Source organism: Bufo bufo, chromosome 1 (genome assembly GCF_905171765.1).
Source record: "Bufo bufo chromosome 1, aBufBuf1.1, whole genome shotgun sequence".
Classification (NCBI taxonomy): Eukaryota; Metazoa; Chordata; class Amphibia; order Anura; family Bufonidae; genus Bufo; species Bufo bufo.
The window spans coordinates 3,812,570-3,840,344 of NC_053389.1; the positions used below are offsets into that span (position 1 = coordinate 3,812,570).

General features: G+C 50.9%; 1 protein-coding gene across 1 annotated transcript in view; it reads left to right on the plus strand.

Annotated features, from left to right (window-relative positions):
- The window catches only part of LIPE (lipase E, hormone sensitive type), a 42,095-nt gene that overhangs the window by 12,237 nt on the left and 2,083 nt on the right, over positions 1-27,775 (plus strand). Inside the window, exons 2-7 of the mRNA XM_040419709.1 lie at positions 11,570-12,108; positions 19,582-19,672; positions 22,526-22,671; positions 23,260-23,445; positions 26,662-26,956; positions 27,189-27,416. Coding sequence (XP_040275643.1) covers positions 11,570-12,108; positions 19,582-19,672; positions 22,526-22,671; positions 23,260-23,445; positions 26,662-26,956; positions 27,189-27,416 — 1,485 coding nt within the window. The remainder of the gene's footprint in view (positions 1-11,569; positions 12,109-19,581; positions 19,673-22,525; positions 22,672-23,259; positions 23,446-26,661; positions 26,957-27,188; positions 27,417-27,775) is intronic.

Genomic DNA, 27,775 nt, shown 5'->3' on the forward strand with positions numbered 1-27,775 from the left:
TACGTCTCCTCTCAGCCACTCGCTTATACCTGTTGCCCATCTTTTTTAGGTTATTTAGAATTTTCCGCCAAATTGAAGACAAAGAAGAGGAAAATCGTTCGTCCTCAGGAATACCGGAAGTTTGAGAACCAGAAAATGTGTCAAACTGTGGATGGAATCCATATGCCCAAAAAAAGTCAACTTATCAGTGGACTCCTGTCTACGGTTATTAATGGTAAACTCAGCTAACGACAAGAATGAAGACCACTCCTCCTCGTTCTCCGAAACAAAACATCTCAATAAGTCTCCAGATTCTGATTGGTGCGCTTCGTCTGTCCGTTCGACTGAGGATTAAAAGCCGAAGAAAAGGACAATTGTACCCCCAGTCGACTACGGAACGCTTTCCAGAATCTGGAAACAAACTGAGTCCCCCGATCAGACACCACATCAGAGGGAATGCCATGTAGTTTCACAATGTTATCGACAAACACCTGTGCAGGAGTCTTGGCATTAGGTAAAGCCAGGAATGCTATAAAATGCGCCATTTTGCTAAACTCATCAACTACTACCAGGATTACATTTTTTCCTGCATGGACAAATGTGTCCAAGGTCTGGACGGTATTGGTAACAGAAGAAGAGATCCAGAAGGCCGAGTATGTGTCACCTTAGCAGGAGCACAGGTAGAACAGGCTGACACATAGTCCTCAACACACTTACGCAGCCCAGGCCACCAAAATCTGCGAGAGATGAGATCGACAGTGAATCTACTCCAAGGGTGTCCAGCCAAGACAGTACAGTGATGTTCCTCAAATACCTTGTGACGTAAGTCTGAAGGAACAATTTCCCTAGAGGACAAGAGTCCGGAGCATCCTCTTCCTTAGCCTCAAGATCAGGATATAGGGCAGATATGACTACCCCTTCAGACAAAATAAGACTAGGATCTTTAGAATCACCTCCCCCCAGGAAAGCAGCACGACAAAGCATCCGCCTTGACGTTCTTAACCCCAGGGCGGTAGGTGACAATGAAATTAAATCTGGTAAAAAAAAACAGCGACCATCTGACCTGCCTTGGATTCAGTCGTTTAGCTGACTCAAGGTAGGCCACCATTTACTAGGTGAAGGACCTTGCGACAAAACTGCTTCCACTCCTTCGGATGCGTCAACCTCTACAATGAATGGCTGAGACACGTCCGGTTGCACCAGAATAAGGACTGAAGCAAAACATTACTTCACAGCAGAAAAGGCCTGTAATGCCGCCTCAGACCAAACTGAGAAATCTACTTTCTTCCTAGTCATGTCTGTTAAAGGTTTAACCACAGTTGAATAGTTCAAGAGGAATTTACGGTAGTAGTTGGTAAATCCCAAAAACCACATAAGTGCTTTCAGATTTTCGGGTCGATCCCAGTCCAACACCGCATGGACTTTCTCGGGATCCATACAAAAACCTGAGGGTGAGGGCAGGTAACCCAGGAATTGCACTTCCTGAACAGCAAATACACACTTTTCCATCTTAGCATACAACTTATTCTCTCTTAGGATCTGTAACACCTGTCTCACATGATCCTGATGAGTCTCCATGTCTGGAGAATAAATTAGTATGTCATCCAGATATACAACAACCAACCTGCCCACCAGATGATGAAAGATGTCATTGACAAAATGTTGAACAATGGCTGGAGCATTGTTTAACCCAAAGGGCATGACCAGGTTTTCAAAATGAACCTCAGGGGTATTAAATGCGGTCTTCCACTCACCCCCCTCCCTGATCCTTACCAGATTATATGCCCCCCTCAGATCCAATTTAGACAATACCTTGGCACCGACAATCTGACTAAACAAATCCGGAATCAAAGGAAGGGGGTAGGGATCACGGACGGAAATACGGTTGAGCTCACGGAAGTCCAGACATGGTCTAAGGGTACTATCTTTTTTTTTTTTTACAAAGAACAAACCAGCAGCCACTGGGGGTTTGGATGGTCTGATATGACCCTTCACCAAGTTCTCGGTGATATACTCTCGCATAGCCTCCGAAAGATTATACAACCGATATTTGGGCAGTTTAGCTCCAGGAATAAGATTGACGGGACAATCGCACTCCTGATGCAGGGATAAATCCTGGTTACTATTCTCAGAAAACACATCAGAAAATTGGGAAATGAACGAGGGTACAGTTTTAGTGGTGACCACAGAGAACGATGCATTAAGACAGTTGTCCATGCAAAAATCACTCCAATCGAGAATCTGTCTCGCTTGCCAGTCGATGGTAGGGTTATGTTTGCTTCACCATGGTAAGCCCAACACCAACGGAGCAGGCAGACCCTCCAATACATAACAGGAGATAGACTCCTGATGGAAATCACCCACTCCTAAATGATGTAATTTACCACCTGCGACAGGCATTTTTGGGTAAGAGGTGCAGAATCAATTGCAAAGACAGAAATACTTTTCTCTAGTGCACTAGTAGTCAACTCATGAATACGAACAAACTTTCCATCAATCAGGTTCACCCCTGCCCCACTGTCGATAAATACCTCAATTTCCACCGTTTTGGACTCCACCTCGGCAGACAGGAGAAATTGGGTACTACCAGTAAATGACAAAAGTACGTTTTCTTGCTCCCACACCACCAATAGTAATTTGGGGATTAAGTGTTTTTTTGTTTACACCTTGACGCTGAATGTACAGACAAATATTCACTAAACGTTTCTTCTTTCCACAACAAAAACAGACTCCCTTCATATGACCAGAGCTCTTACCAGCAGTCCCAGGAGTCGCTCCCCCCAACTGCATAGGCTCCTCGCAAGGCGTAACCACCGGTGTCTCTTTACCATAAGTGTCAAAGGAAGCCGCCACCTTATTTGACAGTACGTCCTGAGGGTGAGGACCATTAGATCTCCCCCTCAGGCGTCTATCCAGATATACAGCAAGTGACATAGCTGCTTCCAATGAAATGGTTTTTCATGAAAGGCCAACGCGTCCTGCAGCCTCTCAGATAGACCCTGACTGGCTACGGAGCGCAGGATCATTCCACTCCGTATCTCCTAAATTCAGAGCAATAGATCTCCGCTTTCTCCCTGCCGTAAACCACGTAACTTGGTCTCAGCCTGAGAGACCCAATCCGGGTTATCATAAATAAGACCCAAAGCTCTAAAACATTCATCTACCGACTGGAGGGACGGTGATCCGGTCGGCAGAGAAAAAGCCTAAGACTGTGCATCAATCTTAGGCCTCATGCACACGGCCGTTGAGCGGCTGTTCCGTGCATTGGGGACAGCAATTGCGGTCCCCAATGCACAGGCAACATCCGTGCAGCGGGCCGGACCCATTCAACTTTATTTGCGGTACGGAACAACGGAAAGTAACACCTCGGAAGCACTCCATAGTGCTTCCGATGTTCCATTCCGTGACTCCGTTCTGCATCTCCGGAATTGAGGACCCATTGAAGTGAATAGGACCGCATCCAGGACGCGTGGTGCACGAAGCCGGTGCCCGTGGATTGCCGACCCGCCGTTTGCGGGCCACAATACGACCGTGTGTATGAGGCCTTAAGCAAAGAAATGATCATACCCACACGTTGACACTCCTCTCCAGAGGAGTATGGACACAGCTTGAAATACAACTTAACCGGTTCCCTGAACCGAATGAAATTTTCGCTACACCCAGAAAATCTTTCCGGGAGGGCAACCTTAGGTTCAAGGCAGGCCTGGTACCCACCATCTGTAAGACTGTCGCGCGGAGGTCAGCTACCTCCAAAGACAGTCCCTGCAGCTGTTCGACCAGTACAGACATAGGTCAGCTGCACTGACCTGAGCGAAATAGCGGTTTATATGGCGGTAGATAATGTCACGATCAGTGTGGGAGGGAAACTCAACACAGGAGGGAAGGGGAACAGTAACTGGGCCTGGAAACTAGGGAAGAAACAGGTCACCTCCTAGACAACCCTAATCCGGGCCCTGACTACCTATCAATATGAATAGGCCTTGAAGGTAGGAATATTTATATGCAGGATACCTAGGCCTTTATATCCCTATGAGGCCCTGGAATAACTATAGGACCAGAGACAACTCATTCCTCCCCAGATGGATGAATGGAAGTCTCTGTCTCAGGCCCAGATACAACAACAGGGAATATAACAAACACAAACAAACGCGACACTTAACTTCTGTAGAGATGGAAGAACAGGAACACCAGAGACGGCCTCACACCAGCTCAGCCAAACCCAAATGAAGCTATCTACCGCATAGTCAGAAGGGTGGGGTCAGACTATAAAGGGTAGAAGTGATGCCCACTGAGCAACAGCTAAGAAAAGGGAAGTGGTCATTAACCCTATCAACACTGAATCAAGTGAAATCAAGGAGGCTGTTGGATTCCCCCACGCTCAGCCAATCTCCTAGATTTCCTGACATCAGTCACCTGAGGGACCGTGACACCCGGCTCCTGAGTCCCTTCTGATTCCCCCCCGGCTCCCGAGGCTCCTCTGACCCCAGCTCCCTCCAGAGGCCCCTCTGAACCCCCCAGACGCCCCTCTGACCATCCCCTGACGCCCCTCTGGCCCCCCCACTCATTCTTTTTTACATCCGCTCTCCTTTGTCCTCTCTAGACCCCTCTTGCAGCGTCTTGCCTCTAATGGGAATAAAGGTTAGGGCTTACTCGACTGTTTGATCCCCCTACATTTGCTGTCAGGACACCCCCCACACATTAGGTGTTTGTTGGGTTCGGATGACGTTCACATGGTGTGTATGGCCGCTTTTGATAGAATCCATTTCTGTAAGATCTTTTAGGGTGTATGGATCTTAGTGGGTCCCAGAGCGACGAGCCCCTCTAAATAGCGCCTGGCGTGTTGGCGGACTTAACGTTGCTATGTATCACTGGGGAATCGATAAATGGGCGCCGCAGATCAGATGAGCGGCTGGACCCCAGGAAGCCTGCCGTGATATCAATATGGCCGATCATGTGGGAGATAAGTGGCCGCCGCGGCTTATTCACTTCTCCCCATTAATGACACACGTGTTCTGGGCCGAGTATACATGTGTGTGTACAGGCACCTCTAGAGAGGACACTGTTGTGTGACGCACTTCCCAGAAAGTTTGTGCCCCCATGTTGTTCCATCCGGCATGTTTTGTCATGGGAGGACGATGTTCTGCTTCTCTAGATAATAGTGCAGCTCTCTCCTTGCTCGTGTCCTGCGGACGCTGTGCAGAGGGCACTGTGCGCAGAGAGCACCACCAGCGGGTGAGGATGCCGGGCTCAGCTATGCACAGAGACCCCACTCTGTATTAAAGGTCTAATGTAGGAGACCCCGATAGACCCCAGCTGCTGATACTGCACAGATCATATGATGGCATGTATACTGCTGTTCATGATCAGCCTCTCAGGGAGCGGTGCCAGGTGAGGGGCCCATGTGCCATGATGTGTGGGGCCTCACGAGACTTCTTGCCTTTCCAAGTGGGCTGCTCCAGCTGCGGCTCCCTCCTCCTCCTCCTCCTCCTCCTCCTCGGGGTTTATAGCCGTGCGAGGAGGAGAGCACTTGGACATTGAGATACTTCTGTCTGAACAAGCAAAGGCCATACTGAGAGGCACTTCTTCAGCACAGGTATGATGATGGGGGTAGTGTATGTTCCTATGATGATGGGGGTAGTGTATGTTCCTATGATGATGGGGGTATTGTGTGTCCTGTGGATTCGCTACTACAGCTGTCCATGTCTTTTTCTATTTCTTCTGTATTTCTTGTAGTCAGCGCCTCCGGCTCGCAGAGACCTTTACTCTCCTGTGACGCTGCGGGAGCTCTAGATAAGGGATCAGGAAAGTACAGCTGCTCCCCACATATATGATGGGAGGAGGGCGGCTGCTCCCCACATATATGATGGGAGGAGGGCGGCTGCTCCCCACATATATGATGGGAGGAGGGCAGCTGCTCCCCACATATATGATGGGAGGAGGGCGGCTGCTCCCCACATATATGATGGGAGGAGGACGGCTGCTCCCCACACGTATGATCTGAGGAGGGCGGCTTCTCCCCACACGTATGATGGGAGGAGGGCGGCTGCTCCCCACACGTATGATGGGAGGAGGACGGCTGCTCCCCACACGTATGATCTGAGGAGGGCGGCTGCTCCCCACGCGTATGATGGGAGGAGAATGGCTGTCTGCAGATTACATGGTGACAGGTTCTCTTTATATATAATCTGCTCAGCTCCTCCTGCTCTATAACACGCTCCCTGCAGATTACATGGTGACAGGTTCTCTTTATATATAATCTGCTCAGCTCCTCCTGCTCTATAACACGCTCCCTGCAGATTACACGGTGACAGGTTCTCTTTATATATAATCTGCTCAGCTCCTCCTGCTCTATAACACACTGCCTGCAGATTACATGGTGACGGGTTCTCTGTATATATAATCTGCTCAGCTCCTCCTGCTCTATAACACACTGCCTGCAGATTACATGGTGACAGGTTCTCTTTATATATAATCTGCTCAGCTCCTCCTGCTCTATAACACACTGCCTGCAGATTGCACGGTGACAGGTTCTCTTTATATATAATCTGCTCAGCTCCTCCTGCTCTATAACACGCTGCCTGCAGATTACACGGTGACAGGTTCTCTTTATATATAATCTGCTCAGCTCCTCCTGCTCTATAACACGCTCCCTGCAGATTACATGGTGACAGGTTCTCCTTATATATAATTTGCTCAGCTCCTCCTGCTCTATAACACGCTCCCTGCAGATTACACGGTGACAGGTTCTCTTTATATATAATCTGCTCAGCTTCTCCTGCTCTATCACTAACCTGAGGTAGAGAGTGCCTCCTGTCAGTGAACAGACTGTAGTGTCTTTTGCATCATGGTTCTGCTTAAAGGGGACCTCTGTGCTGTCCATACTAACGGCAGTATAAAGTACAGGCAGGTGAGATGATTTCAGCGGTCGGTCATTTATAAGATAAAAGTAAGTGGTCGCCGAGAACCAACATCACAATCATTACAGACTAGGCCTGGAGAAGAGTCCCGGCCTCCTGAGAAGAGTCCCGGCCTCCTGAGAAGAGTCCCGGCCTCCTGAGAAGAGTCCCGGCCTCCTGAGAAGAGTCCCGGCCTCCTGAGAAGAGTCCCGGCCTCCTGAGAAGAGTCCCGGCCTCCTGAGAAGAGTCCCGGCCTCCTGAGAAGAGTCCCGGCCTCCTGAGAAGAGTCCCGGCCTCCTGAGAAGAGTCCCGGCCTCCTGAGAAGAGTCCCGATCATCAGCAGATGGGAGGAGAGCAGGAGATTATAATCACCAGGACTCTTCTCAGGTGGATGTGACTCTTTTCCAGGCCTGGGCTGCAATGATTGTTATGCTGGTTCTCGGCGACCCCTGACCTTTAGCTCCTGAGTGACACTCCGGTGACATCAGCACTTCTGTCACTTTTTTAATGCGCCCTCAGTGAGGTCAGCAAGAAGTTGATGACAAGTTCCCTTTAATATATGAAGGAGTAGCAGGGCACGCCTACACTTGGACACACATAGGAGATTTAGTGAATACAATTTATTCAACCAAACACTGTGTGCAATAACACATATGTATAATAACACGTAAAATATAATTAAGCAGATATTTGCATGCTATAAATTCTCATAAAGATGAATAAAATCTATAAAAATGTCCACTGAATCAGACACTTGAATGTAGTTCTGAAAAAAGGGAGCCTGATGTAGACAGAGAAGGATAGATCCTTCCAATTGTGTCTGTCTATGAAATAATGCTTCTATAGCAAGTCAGAAATAGTTCGTAGTATTCAGGAATTACAAGGCAAAGTTCCCAGGAGTAAGTGGTCTTGTCACTTATATTCCTTTTGTTTGGTTTTGGTGTCCCAAAGCTCACTTGATATATGCACTAGTTCAGCGATAGTTCTTTACTCACGGTTGTGCCGGCTGTGTTGCGGTTAGCGTGGCGTCCCACGTATGTTCCGCTTGCAGGCAGTGATGTAGCTTCCAGGGTATAGATCCAGGGATCTCTGGTCATCAATTGCAGGAGTGCTGCAGTTAGGAGTGTCTAGGTGGAGATTCCTGCCAGGTGCTCTGATCAGGCAGCAGGCTGGTTCTTACTGCAGCCATCAGTCTAACACCGAAAGTCAATGGGGGACGGATCCGACCAAAGACTGAACCATATTATGTCATCCTCAAACGGATCCGTCCCCACCGACCCACACTGCAAGTCCGGACGGATCCGCTTGCCTCCGCACGGCCAGGCGGACACCCGAACGCCGCTTGCAGCGTTCATGTGTCCTCCTGCGGAGCGGAGGCTGAACGCCGCCAGACCGATGCACTCCGAGCGGATCCGCATCCACCCAGAATGCATTAGGGCAGTACGGATGTGTTCGGGGCCGCCTGCGAGCCCCCTCAAACGGAGCTCACAAGCGGAGCCCCGAACGCAGGTGTGAAAGCAGCCCTCTTTTCCTAAAAAAACACTATCAGTTAAATCTACCACCAATGCTCACCAACACACGATAGAAGATTTCCTCACATGCAATTCTATTAGCGTAATCTATATAATACAATGCCCCTGTAAAAGGCAATATGTGGGCAGGACCAAAAGACTACTGAAGGTACGCATAGCGGAACATATCTCCAATATTACATAGGGTTATGAAAAACACACCCTATCTAACCACTTTAAATCCACACACAATCAGGACCCAAAAGGTTTAACCTTTACCGCTCTAGAAAAGGTCGAAATTGATTGGAGGGGTGGAAACCATATCAAAAGAATGTCAAGAATTGAATCTAGGCATATTTTTGAATTTAATACTCTCCTACCAGCAGGATTGAATGCCGAGTTAGAACTATATGGTTTCCTTTAGGATGGTGGGGCCCCTCACCGATGGGAGATCCGCGGGTTATTACCTACGTGGGCCCCCCTCGGTGTGTGACCTCACTGTCCTCCCTATTCTACTTCACATAATTCAAGAAGGCGATGAAATTTATCTAAATGATCAAACAAAAGCAAAGAATATATTTATAATTTTAATAATTTTATAAAATTCTCAATTTTATAATTTTTTAGTATTATATGTACATCTATCTGTTCATCTTAATTAGATTCCATAATATTTACAAAGAATACAAAAATTTTCTTGTCCTGATATATATATATATATAGAAAAAACGCCATATTACTGCAAGGGTTAAATCCGCTTGGAATCAAAAATAACAGTAAAAACAACATTAATGATAGAGAATAATGATCATTAAACAGTTCAGCCAAATACCCCTATGTACACATATAGCAAAATACAAGATTGTCTGTAGGGGTTAAAATTGTTTGGGATAAAAGACTGACATAAATCGATATTCCTTACAAGCTCTTATTGACTCCATTTTTTGTTCACTCTGGTGATTCTTTATATTAATTAGCATATTACAAAATAAGATTGAATGCGAGGTCAGACTAAGGCTACTTTCACACTAGCGTTGTTTTAATCCGGCGTTCAATTCCGACACCGGAACTGCCCGCCGGATCCGGAAAAACGTGTGAAAACGGATTACATTTGAATCCTGATCAGTATTTTGATCACAATGAAAAAATGCATTGGAAAAAACGGATCCGCCATTTATGGACTTTAACTTTTTTTTCACATTTTTCGGGTTTAACATGCAAAAGCCGGATCCGTTTTGACTGAACACACAGCGCCAGATCCGGCGTTAATGCAAGTCAATGGGAAAAAGGCCTGATCCGGCGTTCAGTCAAAGTGTTCAGGCTTTTTGGCCGGAGGTAAAAATACTGCATGCTACGTTTTTCTGAAAAGCCTGATCAGTCAAAAAGACTGAACTGAAGACATCCTGATGCATCCTGAAGGACTGACTCTCCATTCAGAATGCATGGGGATAAAACTGATCAGTTCTTTTCCGGATTTGAGCCCCTAGGACGGAACTCTATGCCGGAAAAGAAAAACGCTAGTGTGAAAGTACCCTAAGGCTACTTTCACACCTGCGTTCGGGTGTCCGCTCGTGCGCTCCGTTTGAAGGGGCTCACGAGCGGTCCTGAACGCATCCATCTGGCCCCAATGCATTCTCAGTGGACGCGGATCCGCTGAGAATACATCCGCCTGCCAGCGTTCAGCCTCCGCTCCGCTCAGTGAGCGGACACCTGAACGCTGCTTGCAGCGTTCGGGTGTCCGCCTGGCCGTGCGGAGGCGAACGGATCCGTCCAGACTTACAATGTAAGTCAATGGGGACGGATCCGTTTGAAGATGACACAGTATGGCTCAATTTTCAAACGGATCCGTCCCCCATTGACTTTCAATGTAAAGTCAAAACGGATCCGTTTGCATTATCATGAACAAAAAAAAAAAAAAAAATTTTTTTTTTTTGTTCATGGTTATGCAAACGGATCCGTTCTGAACGGATCTAAGCGTTTGCATTATAGGAGCGGATCCGTCTGTGCAGACACCAGACGGATCCGCACCTAACGCAAGTGTGAAAGTAGCCTAAGGCTGCTTTCACACCTGCGTTCGGGGCTCCGCTTATGAGCTCCGTTTGAGGGGGCTCGCAGGCGGCCCCGAACACATCCGTACTGCCCTAATGCATTCTGGGTGGATGCGGATCCGCTCGGAGTGCATCGGTCTGGCAGCGTTCAGCCTCCGCTCCGCAGGAGGACACATGAACGCTGCAAGCGGCGTTCGGGTGTCCGCCTGGCCGTGCGGAGGCAGGCGGATCCGTCCGGACTTGCAGTGTGGGTCGGTGGGGACGGATCCGTTTGAGGATGACATAATATGGTTCAGTCTTCGGTCGGATCCGTCCCCCATTGACTTTCGGTGTAAGACTGATGGCTGCAGTAAGAACCAGCCTGCTGCCTGATCAGAGCACCTGGCAGGAATCTCCACCTACACACTCCTAACTGCAGCACTCCTGCAATTCATGACCAGAGATCCCTGGATCCATAGCCTGGAAGCTACATCACTGCCTGCAAGCGGAACATACGTGGGACGCCACGCTAACCACAACACAGCCGGCACAACCGTGAGTAAAGAACTATCGCTGAACTAGTGCATATATCAAGTGAGCTTTGGGACACCAAAACCAAACAAAAAGAATATAAGTGACAAGACCACTTACTCCTGGGAACTTTGCCTTGTAATTCCTGAATACTACGAACTATTTCTGACTTGCTATAGAAGCATTATTTCATAGACAGACACAATTGGAAGGATCTATCCTTCTCTGTCTACATCAGGCTCCCTTTTTTCAGAACTACATTCAAGTGTCTGATTCAGTGGACATTTTTATAGATTTTATTCATTTTTATGAGAATTTATAGCATGCAAATATCTGCTTAATTATATTTTACGTGTTATTATACATATGTGTTATTGCACACAGTGTTTGTTTGAATAAATTGTATTCACTAAATCTCCTATGTGTGTCCAAGTGTAGGCGTGCCCTGCTACTCCTTCATATATACATTTTTTTCCCGAAGATTGGGTGTAATCTTCCTTGTAGGTGCACCCACCCCTATCGTTGTCCAGGAAGTGAGCCCTCTCTAAACACTATTTTCCAAGTTCCCTTTAATGTTCTGTCTGATCTCTGGGGACCTCATGCCTTTTCACCTTTTGTCTCCTAGGTTTGGTGGTTGTGCCCCCCGAGCAGATGGACCCTCGGCCCCTGTTTCAGGAGGTGGATGCCTTGTGCCAGGACAATATCCTTCATTTTCGGGAGTCTGGCTCTGAAGTGTCTTCCCGCCTGGTGCAGGCCTTCTCCTGTATCCAAGATGATGCCCGGGGCCTGGAGCCTGCCCTGCGCGCTCTGGCTGCCGTGTGTCCTCTGTTTGACCTGGACCCCGACACTCCGGCTAACGGGTACCGCAGTCTGATTAAGGTGGTGTTGGCCTGCACCCAGCACATCCTGCACAAGTGCCGCTACGTCGCTGCCAGCCGCCGCAGCCTCTTCTTCAGGGCCGCACACAACTGTTCCGAGCTCGAGGCCTACGGAGCCGCTCTCACCCAGCTTCGTGCACTGCTCTGTTTTGCACAACGTCTGCTCACCGCTAACCGTCATGGCGACCTGTTCTTTCGCCAGGAGCGAGGCTTGTCGGAGGAGTTCGTAAAAGAGTACAGCACTATGCACAAAGGCTGCTTCTATGGACGGTGCATGGGCTTCCAGGTGAGTGTGACAACCCCCCGTAATCTCCGCCGTGTTCCTGGTGCCCTTATCCTGAGCTCCTTCACTAGGGAACAACCAGCGATATATGGGGGAGCGGTGAGTGTGACAACCCCATAATCTCCACCTTGTTCCTGGTGCCCTTATCCTGAGCTCCTTCACTAGGGAACAACCAGCGACACATGGGGGAGCGGTGAGTGTGACCACCCCGTAATCTCCACTGTGTTCCTGATGCCGTTATCTGTTCACTACAGTCCAACCAGCAATTTGGGGGTATGGGGGAGCGGTGAGTGTGACCACCCCGTAATCTCCACCTTGTTCCTGGTGCCCTTATCCTGAGCTCCTTCACTAGGGTACAACCAGCGACACATGGGGGAGCGGTGAGTGTGACCACCCCGTAATCTCCACTGTGTTCCTGATACGCTATCTGTTCACTACAGTCCAACCAGCAATTTGGGGGGGATGGGGGATTGGTGAGTGTGACAACCTCATAATCTCCACCTTATTCCTGGTGCCCTTATCCTGACCTCCTTCACTAGGGTACAACCAGCAACACATGGGGGAGCGGTGAGTGTGACCACCCCGTAATCTCCACTGTGTTCCTGGTGCCGTTATCCTGAGCTCCTTCACTAGGGTACAACCAGCGACACATGGGGGAGCGGTGAGTGTGACCACCTCATAATCTCCACTGTGTTCCTGATGCCCTTATCCTGAGCTCCTTCACTAGGGTACAACCAGCGACACATGGAGGAGCGGTGAGTGTGACAACCCCGTAATCTCCACTGTGTTCCTGGTGCCCTTATCCTGACCTCCTTCACTAGGGTACAACCAGCGACACATGGAGGAGCGGTGAGTGTGACAACCCCGTAATCTCCACTGTGTTCCTGGTGCCCTTATCCTGACCTCCTTCACTAGGGTACAACCAGCGACACATGGGGGAGCGGTGAGTGTGACCACCCCGTAATCTCCACCTTGTTCCTGGTGCCCTTATCCTGACCTCCTTCACTAGGGTACAACCAGCAACACATGGGGGAGCGGTGAGTGTGACAACCCCATTGTGACGGTATCATCCGTGTCACCGTCTAGTATTCCCTTCTCCCCTTGAAATAGCACCGCCAAGTAATCCACAGAGCAATAGATCGCTATTATCGCTAGTATCGCTGGTATCGCCGGTATCGCCAAATAAGTCTATACATTAGCCCAAGCTGAATGCTAGAAAATCTTTACTCGAAGACTCACATTGAAAAATGCAATTGCTTTTATCCCCTGCTCCCATGCAAGGGAGACACCCACAACAAACATACATTAACCCATAACACAAAGGTTACAACCCACATAGACACCATGGTTAACATAATCAACACAGGCAGGAGAATACACATTGTCCTCTGTCCTGAGAGACAATCGAATTACAACTCGGTTGTCTCCAGGACAGAGGACAATCGCCAATACACACAGAGAGACAATGGAACAGACATCACTTACTCAAACATACAATGTCCCACCCTTTACAATACACATAGACATTTAACACATCCCAAAATGACACGAATTAGACCAGGAATTCAAAAGTTAGTACAAGTCTCTTTGGCCTGGATGTACTTATGGGTTTTCTGCACAAAACCGGTGCATTCAACATGGGACCATAATCACATGGTGAGAGGCTGGCAAGTAGTCCTCTCCAAGCACTCGTGGCAACCTCAAAAGAGGGGAGTTTGTCACACCCATAATCTCCACCTTGTTCTGATGCCCTTATCCTGAGCTCCTTCACTAGGGTACAACCAGCGACACATGGGGGAGCGGTGAGTGTGACAACCCCGTAATCTCCACAGTGTTCCTGATGCCGTTATCCTGAGCTCCTTCACTAGGGTACAACCATCGATATATGGGGGAGCGGTGAGTGTGACCACCCCGTAATCTCCACCTTGTTCCTGGTGCCCTTATCCTGACCTCCTTTACTAGGGTACAACCAGCGACACATGGGGGAGCGGTGAGTGTGACCACCCCGTAATCTCCACTGTGTTCCTGATACGTTATCTCCTGTCTCTCAGTACTTCACTCTCGCACTCTCCTGTCTCTCTCAGTACTTCTCTCTTGCACTCTCCTGTCTCTCAGTACTTCACTCTCTCGCACTCTCCTTTTACTATGTCGCTCTCTCGCACTCTCCTTTTACTATGTCGCTCTCTCGCACTCTCCTTTTACTATGTCGCTCTCTCTCACTCTCCTTTTACTATGTCGCTCTCTCGCACTCTCCTTTTACTATGTCGCTCTCTCGCACTCTCCTTTTACTATGTCGCTCTCTCGCACTCTCCTTTTACTATGTCGCTCTCTCGCACTCTCCTTTTACTATGTCGCTCTCTCGCACTCTCCTTTTACTATGTCGCTCTCTCGCACTCTCCTTTTACTATGTCGCTCTCTCGCACTCTCCTTTTACTATGTCGCTCTCTCGCACTCTCCTTTTACTATGTCGCTCTCTCGCACTCTCCTTTTACTATGTCGCTCTCTCGCACTCTCCTTTTACTATGTCGCTCTCTCGCACTCTCCTTTTACTATGTCGCTCTCTCGCACTCTCCTTTTACTATGTCGCTCTCTCGCACTCTCCTTTTACTATGTCGCTCTCTCGCACTCTCCTTTTACTATGTCGCTCTCTCGCACTCTCCTTTTACTATGTCGCTCTCTCGCACTCTCCTTTTACTATGTCGCTCTCTCGCACTCTCCTTTTACTATGTCGCTCTCTCGCACTCTCCTTTTACTATGTCGCTCTCTCGCACTCTTCTTTTACTATGTCGCTTTCTCGCACTCTCCTTTTACTATGTCGCTCTCTCGCACTCTCCTTTTACTATGTCGCTCTCTCGCACTCTCCTTTTACTATGTCGCTCTCTCGCACTCTCCTTTTACTATGTCGCTCTCTCGCACTCTCCTTTTACTATGTCGCTCTCTCGCACTCTCCTTTTACTATGTCGCTCTCTCGCACTCTCCTTTTACTATGTCGCTCTCTCGCACTCTCCTTTTACTATGTCGCTCTCTCGCACTCTCCTTTTACTATGTCGCTCTCTCGCACTCTCCTTTTACTATGTCGCTCTCTCGCACTCTCCTTTTACTATGTCGCTCTCTCGCACTCTCCTTTCACTATGTCGCTCTCTCGCACTCTCCTTTTACTATGTCGCTCTCTCGCACTCTCCTTTCACTATGTCGCTCTCTCCTTTCAATATGTCGCTCTCTCGCACTTTCCTTTCACTATGTCGCTCTCTCCTTTTACTGTCGCTCTCTCCTTTCACTATGTCGCTCTCTCCTTTCACTGTCGCTCTCTCCTTTCACTGTCGCTCTCTCCTTTCACTGTCGCTCTCTCCTTTCACTATGTCGCTCTCTCCTTTCACTATGTCGCTCTCTCCTTTCACTATGTCGCTCTCTCCTTTCACTATGTCGCTCTCTCCTTTCACTATGTCGCTCTCTCCTTTCACTATGTCGCTCTCTCCTTTCACTATGTCGCTCTCTCCTTTCACTATGTCGCTCTCTCCTTTCACTATGTCGCTCTCTCGCACTCTCCTTTCACTATGTCGCTCTCTCGCTCTCTCCTTTCACTATGTCGCTCTCTCGCACTCTCCTTTCACTATGTCGCTCTCTCGCACTCCTTTCACTATGTCGCTCTCTCGCACTCTCCTTTCACTATGTCGCTCTCTCGCACTCTCCTTTCACTATGTCGCTCTCTCGCACTCTCCTTTTACTATGTCGCTCTCTCGCACTCTCCTTTTACTATGTCGCTCTCTCGCACTCTCCTTTTACTATGTCGCTCTCTCGCACTCTCCTTTTACTATGTCGCTCTCTCGCACTCTCCTTTTACTATGTCGCTCTCTCGCACTCTCCTTTTACTATGTCGCTCTCTCGCACTCTCCTTTTACTATGTCGCTCTCTCGCACTCTCCTTTTACTATGTCGCTCTCTCGCACTCTCCTTTTACTATGTCGCTCTCTCGCACTCTCCTTTCACTATGTCGCTCTCTCGCACTCTCCTTTTACTATGTCGCTCTCTCGCACTCTCCTTTCACTATGTCGCTCTCTCCTTTCAATATGTCGCTCTCTCGCACTTTCCTTTCACTATGTCGCTCTCTCCTTTTACTGTCGCTCTCTCCTTTCACTATGTCGCTCTCTCCTTTCACTGTCGCTCTCTCCTTTCACTGTCGCTCTCTCCTTTCACTGTCGCTCTCTCCTTTCACTATGTCGCTCTCTCCTTTCACTATGTCGCTCTCTCCTTTCACTATGTCGCTCTCTCCTTTCACTATGTCGCTCTCTCCTTTCACTATGTCGCTCTCTCGCACTCTCCTTTCACTATGTCGCTCTCTCGCTCTCTCCTTTCACTATGTCGCTCTCTCGCTCTCTCCTTTCACTATGTCGCTCTCTCGCACTCTCCTTTCACTATGTCGCTCTCTCGCACTCCTTTCACTATGTCGCTCTCTCGCACTCTCCTTTCACTATGTCGCTCTCTCGCACTCCTTTCACTATGTCGCTCTCTCGCACTCTCCTTTCACTATGTCGCTCTCTCGCACTCTCCTTTCACTATGTCGCTCTCTCGCACTCTCCTTTCACTATGTCGCTCTCTCGCACTCTCCTTTCACTATGTCGCTCTCTCGCACTCTCCTTTCACTATGTCGCTCTGTCGCACTCTCCTTTCACTATGTCGCTCTCTCGCACTCTCCTTTCACTATGTCGCTCTGTCGCTCTCTCCTTTCACTATGTCGCTCTCTCCTTTCACTATGTCGCTCTCTCCTTTCACTATGTCGCTCTCTCCTTTCACTATGTCGCTCTCTCCTTTCACTATGTCGCTCTCTCCTTTCACTATGTCGCTCTCTCGCGCTCTCCTTTCACTATGTCGCTCTCTCGCGCTCTCCTTTCACTATGTCGCTCTCTCGCGCTCTCCTTTCACTATGTCGCTCTCTCGCGCTCTCCTTTCACTATGTCGCTCTCTCGCGCTCTCCTTTCACTATGTCGCTCTCTCGCGCTCTCCTTTCACTATGTCGCTCTCTCGCGCTCTCCTTTCACTATGTCGCTCTCTCGCGCTCTCCTGTCACTATGTCGCTCTCTCGCGCTCTCCTGTCACTATGTCGCTCTCTCGCGCTCTCCTGTCACTATGTCGCACTCTCCCTGGCTCTGTACGTCCTCCGTTTTCGCCCTTCAGAGCGGCCTTGAATTGTCTCCTGTGTGGTGATGACATCACGGCCTCTGATCTGCGCCTGTGATAAGATAGGACGGAGGTTTTTCCGGATTCTCCTGTGTTCTGGTTGAAGTGCGTGACTCACATCAGGACGCCATCTTTGATGTGACGGCGGGTGCTCGGGGCCACACCTCTCTGCAGCTGGGGTTTTCTATGGCGATGTAATATTTAACCTGTTCACATGGTCATTTTTTTCCGTACTGGGCTGCGTCCAGTTCTGATGCCCTTATCCTGAGCTCCTTCACTAGGGAACAACCAGCGACACATGGGGGAGCGGTGAGTGTGACCACCCCGTAATCTCCACCTTGTTCCTGATACGTTATCTCCTGTCTCTCAGTACTTCACTCTCTCGCACTCTCCTGTCTCTCTCAGTACTTCTCTCTCGCACTCTCCTATCTCTCTCAGTACTTCTCTCTCGCACTCTCCTGTCTCTCAGTACTTCACTATCTCGCACTCTCCTTTTGCTATGTCGCTCTCTCGCACTCTCCTTTTGCTATGTCGCTCTCTCGCAATCTCCTTTTTGCTATGTCGCTCTCTCGCACTCTCCTTTTACTATGTCGCTCTCTCGCACTCTCCTTTTACTATGTCGCTCTCTCGCACTCTCCTTTTACTATGTCGCTCTCTCGCACTCTCCTTTTACTATGTCGCTCTCTCGCACTCTCCTTTTACTATGTCGCTCTCTCGCACTCTCCTTTTACTATGTCGCTCTCTCGCACTCTCCTTTTACTATGTCGCTCTCTCGCACTCTCCTTTTACTATGTCGCTCTCTCGCACTCTCCTTTCACTATGTCGCTCTCTCGCACTCTCCTTTCACTATGTCGCTCTCTCGCACTCTCCTGTCAGTATGTCTCTCTCTCGCTCTTTCCTGTCAGTATGTCTCTCTCTCGCACTCTCCTTTCACTATGTCGCTCTCTCGCACTCTCCTTTCGCTCTGTCGCACTCTCCTTTCACTATGTCGCTGTCGCACTCTCCTTTCACTGTCGCTCTCTCGCACTCTCCTTTCGCTCTCTCGCACTCTCCTTTCACTATGTCGCTGTCGCACTCTCCTTTCGCTCTCTCGCACTCTCCTTTCACTATGTCGCTCTCTCGCACTCTCCTGTCACTGTCGCTCTCTCACGCTCTCCTTTCACGGTCGCACTCTTTTTTCACTATGCCGCTCTCTCTCTCACTCTCCTTTCACTATGTCACACTCTCCTGTCAGTATGTCGCTCTCTCGCGCTCTCCTGTCACTATGTCGCTCTCTCGCACTCTCCTGTCAGTATGCCGGTCTCTCGCACTCTTTTTTCACTATGCCGCTCTCTCTCACTCTCCTCTCACTATGTCGCACTCTCCTGTCAGTATGTCGCTCTCTCGCGCTCTCCTGTCACTATGTCGCTCTCTCGCGCTCTCCTGTCACTATGTCGCTCTCTCCTGTCACTATGTCGCTCTCTCACGCTCTCCTTTCACTATGTCGCTCTCTCGCGCTCTCCTGTCACTATGTCGCTCTCTCGCGCTCTCCTTTCACTGTCGCACTCTCCTGTCAGTATGCCGGTCTCTCGCACTCTTTTTTCACTATGCCGCTCTCTCTCACTCTCCTTTCACTATGTCGCACTCTCCTGTCAGTATGTCGCTCTCTCGCGCTCTCCCTGGCTCTGTGCGTCCTCCGTTTTCGCCCTTCAGAGCGGCCTTGATTGTCTCCTGTGTGGTGATGACATCACGGCCTCTGATCTGCGCCTGTGATAAGATAGGACGGAGGTTTTTCCGGATTTTCCTGTGTTCTGGTTGAAGTGCGTGACTCACATCAGGACGCCATCTTTGATGTGACGGCGGGTGCTCGGGGCCACACCTCTCTGCAGCTGGGGTTTTCTATGGAGATGTAATATTTAACCTGTTCACATGGTCATTTTTTTCCGTACTGGGCTGCGTCCATGCGGTCATATTTTTCTTCCATTCCATTAAAGCTGCATACACAAACGGTTTACAGTGGTGCTTCAGCATTTCTTTTAGGGGCAATAAATAAGATGGATGTGTCCTGAACTGCAGGGGCCAAGTACCCCACCAGGAGCCGAGAGCATAATAGACATCTAAAGAGGGCAATGCAAAGGGGCCGGCCCCGGGGGCTCCTTCCAACCTTGATTGAGTATGAGACCAGTCTCCACCTCAGCCCTTTCCATGTAACCAGCTTGGGGCCCCTACCTGTTTGTCCAACCTTTGACCTCTCACCTGCTTTTTATTAGTCCTTTGACCTCGTATCTGCTGAGTTTCTGTTTTCACTATCTTCTGCTTGCAGTTCACCCCGTCCATCCGCCCGTTCCTGCAAACTATTTCCATCGGGCTCGTGTCGTTTGGGGAGAATTACAAGCGCCATGGATCTGGAATAAGTAAGTCTCCATATTGGATGGGGGATGCAGTTGCCAGGTTTGTGGGGGTCCAAACTCTATGCTGGGTCCCTCCCCCGGACACCGTCGAGGTGTCACCATGTGTTGCTGCTCTCCGGAAGGGATGGTAAGATGTGGTGCACCCCAATGGAAAATAAGTCCAGAGAGTCAGGGTCTGCAGTAACCAGGGGGCTTCTTTACTGGAGGAATTCAGGTACAAAACAATACATGCATAGGGCTGGCTTCTCCAGTCTCCTCCCTGAGACGAGGCATAGGGCTAGCTTCTCCAGTCTCCTCCCTGAGACGCGGCATAGGGCCGGCTTCTCCAGTCTCCTCCCTGAGACGAGGCATAGGGCCGGCTTCTCCAGTCTCCTCCCTGAGACGAGGCATATGGCCGGCTTCTCCAGTCTCCTCCCTGAGACGAGGCATAGGGCCGGCTTCTCCAGTCTCCTCCCTGAGACGAGGCACAGGGCTGGCTTCTCCAGTCTCCTCCCTGAGACGAGGCACAGGGCTGGCTTCTCCAGTCTCCTCCCTGAGACGAGGCATAGGGCTGGCTTCTCCAGTCTCCTCCCTGAGACGAGGCACAGGGCTGGCTTCTCCAGTCTCCTCCCTGAGACGAGGCACAGGGCTGGCTTCTCCAGTCTCCTCCCTGAGACGAGGCACAGGGCTGGCTTCTCCAGTCTCCTCCCTGAGACGAGGCACAGGGCTGGCTTCTCCAGTCTCCTCCCTGAGACGAGGCATAGGGCCGGCTTCTCCAGTCTCCTCCCTGAGACGAGGCACAGGGCCGGCTTCTCCAGTCTCCTCCCTGAGACGAGGCACAGGGCTGGCTTCTCCAGTCTCCTCCCTGAGACGAGGCATAGGGCTGGCTTCTCCAGTCTCCTCCCTGAGACGAGGCATAGGGCTGGCTTCTCCAGTCTCCTCCCTGAGACGAGGCATAGGGCTGGCTTCTCCAGTCTCCTCCCTGAGACGAGGCATAGGGCTGGCTTCTCCAGTCTCCTCCCTGAGATGAGGCATACGGCCGGCTTCTCCAGTCTCCTCCCTGAGATGAGGCATATGGCTGGCTTCTCCAGTCTCCTCCCTGAGACGAGGCATAGGGCCGGCTTCTCCAGTCTCCTCCCTGAGACAAAGCATAGGGCTGGCTTCTCCAGTCTCCTCCCTGAGACGAGGCACAGGGCTGGCTTCTCCAGTCTCCTCCCTGAGACGAGGCACAGGGCTGGCTTCTCCAGTCTCCTCCCTGAGACGAGGCATAGGGCTGGCTTCTCCAGTCTCCTCCCTGAGACGAGGCATAGGGCTGGCTTCTCCAGTCTCCTCCCTGAGACGAGGCATAGGGCTGGCTTCTCCAGTCTCCTCCCTGAGACGAGGCATAGGGCTGGCTTCTCCAGTCTCCTCCCTGAGACGAGGCATAGGGCTGGCTTCTCCAGTCTCCTCCCTGAGATGAGGCATACGGCCGGCTTCTCCAGTCTCCTCCCTGAGATGAGGCATATGGCTGGCTTCTCCAGTCTCCTCCCTGAGACGAGGCATAGGGCCGGCTTCTCCAGTCTCCTCCCTGAGACGAGGCATAGGGCTGGCTTCTCCAGTCTCCTCCCTGGCAGAAGAAGGGTTTGATGCTGAGGAAAGGCCTGAGCTAGCTGTCCATCTCTTTCTCTTCAGAAGGCTGGTACACTGGTCGTGAGCCAGGGTCTGAGGCAGAGTTTCCCCATCTCATCGTCGTCTTCTGGTCACTCAGTAGTCTTGCAGAGTCTCCTCTTCCCAGCACTGTTCCCTATCTGCAGAACACTATGGTCTCTGACTTCTCTCCTTATATACAGTTTTTGCTAGAGTAGAACCTTCTAGTGGGAGGGGTGGAGCGGAGAAGCTCCGCACAAACAGATACAATGTTACACTTCCCGTCTCTCATTGACTTACATTAGTGCTAGAATATTACTCAATGGCAATGAAGCAGCAGTTTTTCCAGACAAAAACAAGTTTCCAGACATAACAACAGAGCTGAACTAGACATTCACGAGGTCAGTCTGTCTGGTCTGGATACCCTGTACATGTGATGTCATCTAGCACATTCAGCAGCTGCATTGTGGGAGATGGCGCGCAGAGAGCTCGGAGAAGATGACAACCGGCCCAAAAGCTGAGAACATTCTAGAAGGACACCAGCCGCGCTGTCCCCGGCAGAACCTGAATTTCAGCCCATCCTATTCTTTTTTCCTCTAGATAAGCAGAGACAGAGTTGTCTGCTGACTGCTTATCTCCCACCCTTTATAGAAGCGGGGGTAAATTAATGGGGTGTAATGGGGCCTACATAGAGCTGAGCTCAGACGCAACCTGGAGATGGCTCAGCTATTGTCTCACAGGCTGCTTGTCTCCATGGATAAGCAGCACCTTATGTGTCTGAAAGCCGCTTATCCCTCTCCTTCCATAGCAATACCTGATAGGGGAAGTCTGGTAGGCCCCTCTTGACGGAGTGGTTGTCAGACTCCAGCTATAGCCCTCGTCTATTAGGTGTCATGGTTTCCATGTACAAGCTCAAATGTTGTAAGTACAGCAGAGTACCTGACGCTCCATCTTATGGAGATGATGGTTAGTGCCCTCTAGTGGACTGCTGTCTGCATGGTGACCTCGTTCTTTCCACTTACTGGGCAGATCCTCACTGTCCCTCTGTCCTGCAGTCCATCTGATTAGTTACGTACTCGGTCTTTATTGCAATGTGACTGTTTCCCCTCTTCCTCCTCGTAATGCTCTCACTGAAGCGGAGGGAGCGCTCTCAGCCTATTACGGTAAGTGCGGAATGTCTCTTCCGCCGCCATATTGTCCATGCGCGTCTTGATAATGATGATTGACGTGTCTCCTCCCTCGCCCCTGCAGGTGTAGCTGCCAGCTCCTTCTTTATCAGTGGCAAGTACGCCATTGACCCTGAGCTTCGAGGGGCAGAGTTTGAGAGGATCACACAGAACCTGGACGTGAACTTTTGGAAAGCGTTCTGGAACATCACAGAGATGGAGGTTCTGACAGTGAGTAATGTGCAAAGCGGCTGCCACAGACCACATACGCCCCGGGTGCAAAACCAGGTTGTTGTGAAGTCACACAGGCCATGAGGGGGCACTCACTGCGTCCGACACCCTGGATATGAGGGGGAATACCCCTTCCGCACTCACCTACGCACTAGACCGCCAAGGAATTAAAAACATGTCGGCACATCCACACTGCCACCGACACCGGAGCACATGACAGGCAAACCTCCAGCAGGGGGGGGGGGGCACGTTTACAGCAGCAAGGAACCGCTTTTACATTTTAAGATCTAATATAAAAAAAAAAAGTACAGTCCTACAAGCTACAAACAGATGCTAAAAAGACATACGGTCCATGGACGTAAGAGATCCACACTGGGAGCACAGCCGATCGGTCCTACGTTGGCTGCATCTCCAGGTTCTGACCCTGTGTCCTTTTCAGTACGCAGTTTTTAAAGGGATCATACCCAGCCCCTTGCATCCAAGTATTGGGTGAGGATATTTACTGACAGCAAGCAGAGATCTTGTAAATGGTGAAGAATAAATGTCAGAAAGTTCCAGGTTGTCTCATTTTCTTCTCTTTCCACACAGTCGCTAGTGGGCATAGCCTCCACTGCTGTCCGCATCAACAAGACCCTGATTGTGCCCCCCGAGCCGCTGGAGATGCCGCTACTCTCAGACCCTCAGTGTACGGTGACCATCAATCCACCTGTAGCCCACACTGGTCCTGGCCCCGTTCATATGCGTCTCATATCCTACCAGCTGCGGGAGGGACAGGTAAGTGACCGCCACACACATCACATCCGACTTAGTGAATCCTACAATTGTTCAGTGGTCAGACACATGGCTCCTTTGAAGCAGTGAGGTCCTGAAGCTTGCAGCTCTGGGTGTGACTGGAGATGAAAACATCAATACGTCAGCAAGCAGACAGCGCAAGTCAATGGAGCTCGGGGGCTTTATCACCAGTCCACAGGGTAGGCGATGAATATCAGATGGCAGGGGGTCCGATTGCTGGGGTCGAGGCGTCCCTGTATGAATGCTGTTCACTGCTCCATTCACTGCCGTGGGGCTGACGTGTGACATGAGCTGATATTTATCACCTATCTTGTGGATTGACCCCTTCAAGGACATAAACATTCAGAATGTGTGGGCGATGATTGTTAACATGCGTTTCTTTTATGTAATACACTTTATTAGAGAAATATGTCTATTCTATAAAAAAAGCCTCTAAAGGGTCCTTCGGGGCCCCTCTCAGTGCAGCGGAGGAGAGTCCCTCTTCATTGTGCACTGTATGGTGACGACGACTGTAAGATGCAGAGGCCTCCCAGCTCCTCTCCTTACCCTTGTGAACATGTATACACCAAGAGGCCCCGTGGGGCCCCCCAACACTGGTCAGCGGCAGCCCTGCACCCCGCTATCTTCTCAGGTTCAGTGCTGGGAACGTAGAGTAGATCGGGGCTGACAGCGAACAGCACAGGCAGCAGATGAAATAGGGGGCGACTCCCCGGACAGCAGCTAATCTCCAGAATAACCTCTGTGTGCAGCACGGACAGCAGCTAATCTCCAGAGTGACCGCTGTGTGCAGCACGGACAGCAGCTAATCTCCAGAATAACCGCTGTGTGCAGCACGGACAGCAGCTAATCTCCAGAATAACCGCTGTGTGCAGCACGGACAGCAGCTAATCTCCAGAGTGACCGCTGTGTGCAGCACGGACAGCAGCTAATCTCCAGAATAACCGCTGTGTGCAGCACGGACAGCAGCTAATCTCCAGAATAACCGCTGTGTGCAGCACGGACATCAGCTAATCTCCAGAATAACCGCTGTGTGCAGCACGGACAGCAGCTAATCTCCAGAATAACCTCTGTGTGCAGCACGGACAGCAGCTAATCTCCAGAGTGACCGCTGTGTGCAGCACGGACAGCAGCTAATCTCCAGAATAACCGCTGTGTGCAGCACGGACAGCAGCTAATCTCCAGAATAACCGCTGTGTGCAGCACGGACAGCAGCTAATCTCCAGAATAACCGCTGTGTGCAGCACGGACAGCAGCTAATCTCCAGAATAACCGCTGTGTGCAGCACGGACAGCAGCTAATCTCCAGAATAACCGCTGTGTGCAGCACGGACATCAGCTAATCTCCAGAATAACCGCTGTGTGCAGCACGGACAGCAGCTAATCTCCAGAATAACCTCTGTGTGCAGCACGGACAGCAGCTAATCTCCAGAGTGACCGCTGTGTGCAGCACGGACAGCAGCTAATCTCCAGAATAACCTCTGTGTGCAGCACGGACAGCAGCTAATCTCCAGAGTGACCGCTGTGTGCAGCACGGACATCAGCTAATCTCCAGAGTGACCGCTGTGTGCAGCACGGACAGCAGCTAATCTCCAGAGTGACCGCTGTGTGCAGCACGGACAGCAGCTAATCTCCAGAATAACCGCTGTGTGCAGCACGGACATCAGCTAATCTCCAGAGTGACCGCTGTGTGCAGCACGGACAGCAGCTAATCTCCAGAATAACCGCTGTGTGCAGCACGGACATCAGCTAATCTCCAGAATAACCGCTGTGTGCAGCACGGACATCAGCTAATCTCCAGAGTGACCGCTGTGTGCACCGTGCAGGGGACGAGTTCTAGATGTCGGCCATATGTGTGTGCACCGTGCAGGGAACGAGTTCTGGATGTCGGCCATATGTGTGTGTGCACCGTGCAGGGGACGAGTTCTGGATGTCGGCCATATGTGTGTGTGCACCGTGCAGGGGACGAGTTCTGGATGTCGGCCATATATGTGTGTGCACCGTGCAGGGGACGAGTTCTGGATGTCGGCCATATGTGTGTGTGCAGGGGACGAGTTCTGGAGGTCGGCCATATGTGTGTGTGCACCGTGCAGGGGACGAGTTCTAGATGTCGGCCATATGTGTGTGCACCGTGTAGGGAACGAGTTCTGGATGTCGGCCATATGTGTGTGTGCACCGTGCAGGGGACGAGTTCTGGATGTCGGCCATATGTGTGTGTGCACCGTGCAGGGGACGAGTTCTGGATGTCGGCCATATGTGTGTGTGCAGGGGACGAGTTCTGGAGGTCGGCCATATGTGTGTGTGCACCGTGCAGGGGACGAGTTCTAGATGTCGGCCATATGTGTGTGCACCGTGTAGGGAACGAGTTCTGGATGTCGGCCATATGTGTGTGTGCACCGTGCAGGGGACGAGTTCTGGATGTCGGCCATATGTGTGTGTGCACCGTGCAGGGGACGAGTTCTGGATGTCGGCCATATGTGTGTGTGCAGGGGACGAGTTCTGGAGGTCGGCCATATGTGTGTGTGCACCGTGCAGGGGACGAGTTCTGGATGATGGCCATATGTGTGTGCACCGTGCAGGGGACGAGTTCTGGATGTCGGCCATATGTGTGCGCACCGTGCAGGGGGCGAGTTCTGGATGTCGGCCATATGTGTGTGTGCACCGTGCAGGGGACGAGTTCTGGATGATGGCCATATGTGTGTGCGCACCGTGCAGGGGACGAGTTCTGGATGTCGGCCATATGTGTGTGCACCGTGCAGGGGACGAGTTCTGGATGTCGGCCATATGTGTGTGTGCACCGTGCAGGGGACGAGTTCTGGATGTCGGCCATATGTGTGTGTGCACCGTGCAGGGGACGAGTTCTGGATGTTGGCCATATGTGTGTGTGCACCGTGCAGGGGACGAGTTCTGGATGTCGGCCATATGTGTGTGCACCATGCGGGGGACGAGTTCTGGATGTCGGCCATATGTGTGTGTGCACCGTGCAGGGGACGAGTTCTGGATGTCGGCCATATGTGTGTGCACCGTGCAGGGGACGGGTTCTGGATGTCGGCCATATGTGTGTGCACCGTGCAGGGGACGAGTTCTGGATGTCGGCCATATGTGTGTGTGCACCGTGCAGGGGACGAGTTCTGGATGTCGGCCATATGTGTGTACTTGTCATCTTGCCTTCACCCCTTTGAAATATCCATATTTATTTCAGGAGAGTGAAGAACTGAACGCTTTCACCAAGCCCGAGGGTCCGCTGAGCCTGGACCTTCGTCTCCGATCTCGTCCTGCCCCGCTCTCTCCCGACCTGATTGTCCACTTCCATGGCGGGGGCTTTGTAGCCCAAACCTCCAAGTCTCATGAACCCTACCTGAGGACCTGGGCTCAGGAGCTGGAGGCCCCCATCTTGTCTGTGGATTACTCCCTAGCTCCTGAGGCTCCTTTCCCGCGGGCGCTGGAGGAATGCTTCTACGCGTACTGCTGGGCGCTGAAGCACTGCCGCCTCCTGGGTGAGTGCTGCACTAATAATGCGCCAGTTACATCTGAACATACGGAGGCGTTTGGCTATAATCAGTCACGTTCCTTGTACGCACAGGTCACTGCTGAGGCCACTGATTAACCGCCAGCGGTCACCTCACCACCCCTGATGATACTGCCCCCTATGTGTATCTGGAATCCCCCCACTTAGTGATAAGTCTGCCCCCAGCTGCAGGTTTGTCACATGTTCTCCTTTCCTTGTAGGTTCCACAGGAGAGCGGATCTGTCTGGCGGGTGACAGTGCTGGCGGTAACCTCTGTATCACCGTCTCGCTCCGCGCAGCCTCTGTTGGTGTCCGATTACCAGATGGTCTCATGGTTGCCTATCCAGCGACATTACTGCAGGCTACAGCGTCCCCCTCCCGCCTTCTGACCCTGATGGACCCGCTGCTGCCCCTCAGTGTCCTGTCAAAGTGTCTAAGTGCATATGCAGGTGATATATCCAGAAGCATACATAGTAGCCGAGAGATCAAGATGGGCGCCCATCTGTCTGTTAGCATTGGTACACATCATCCATTGCTGAGCTGAAGGTCCTCTTCCCCATGGGCCACATAGGGGGTCATTTAAGACCGACCTTTTGGACACCGGTCTTAATAACCCCTGTGCTGGCGGAGGATCCGCTGACGTTATGAAGAGTTGTCCACCGCTCCATAACTTCAGACGGCTTCCGAGCCTCCTCTGTCTTACATTCAGACCATTTTCTACACCTAAAACAGGTGTAGAAAATGGTGAATGAGATGAGCCCGCCGGACCCTCCCCTAATATAGACGTACTTCTGGATGATAGACGACT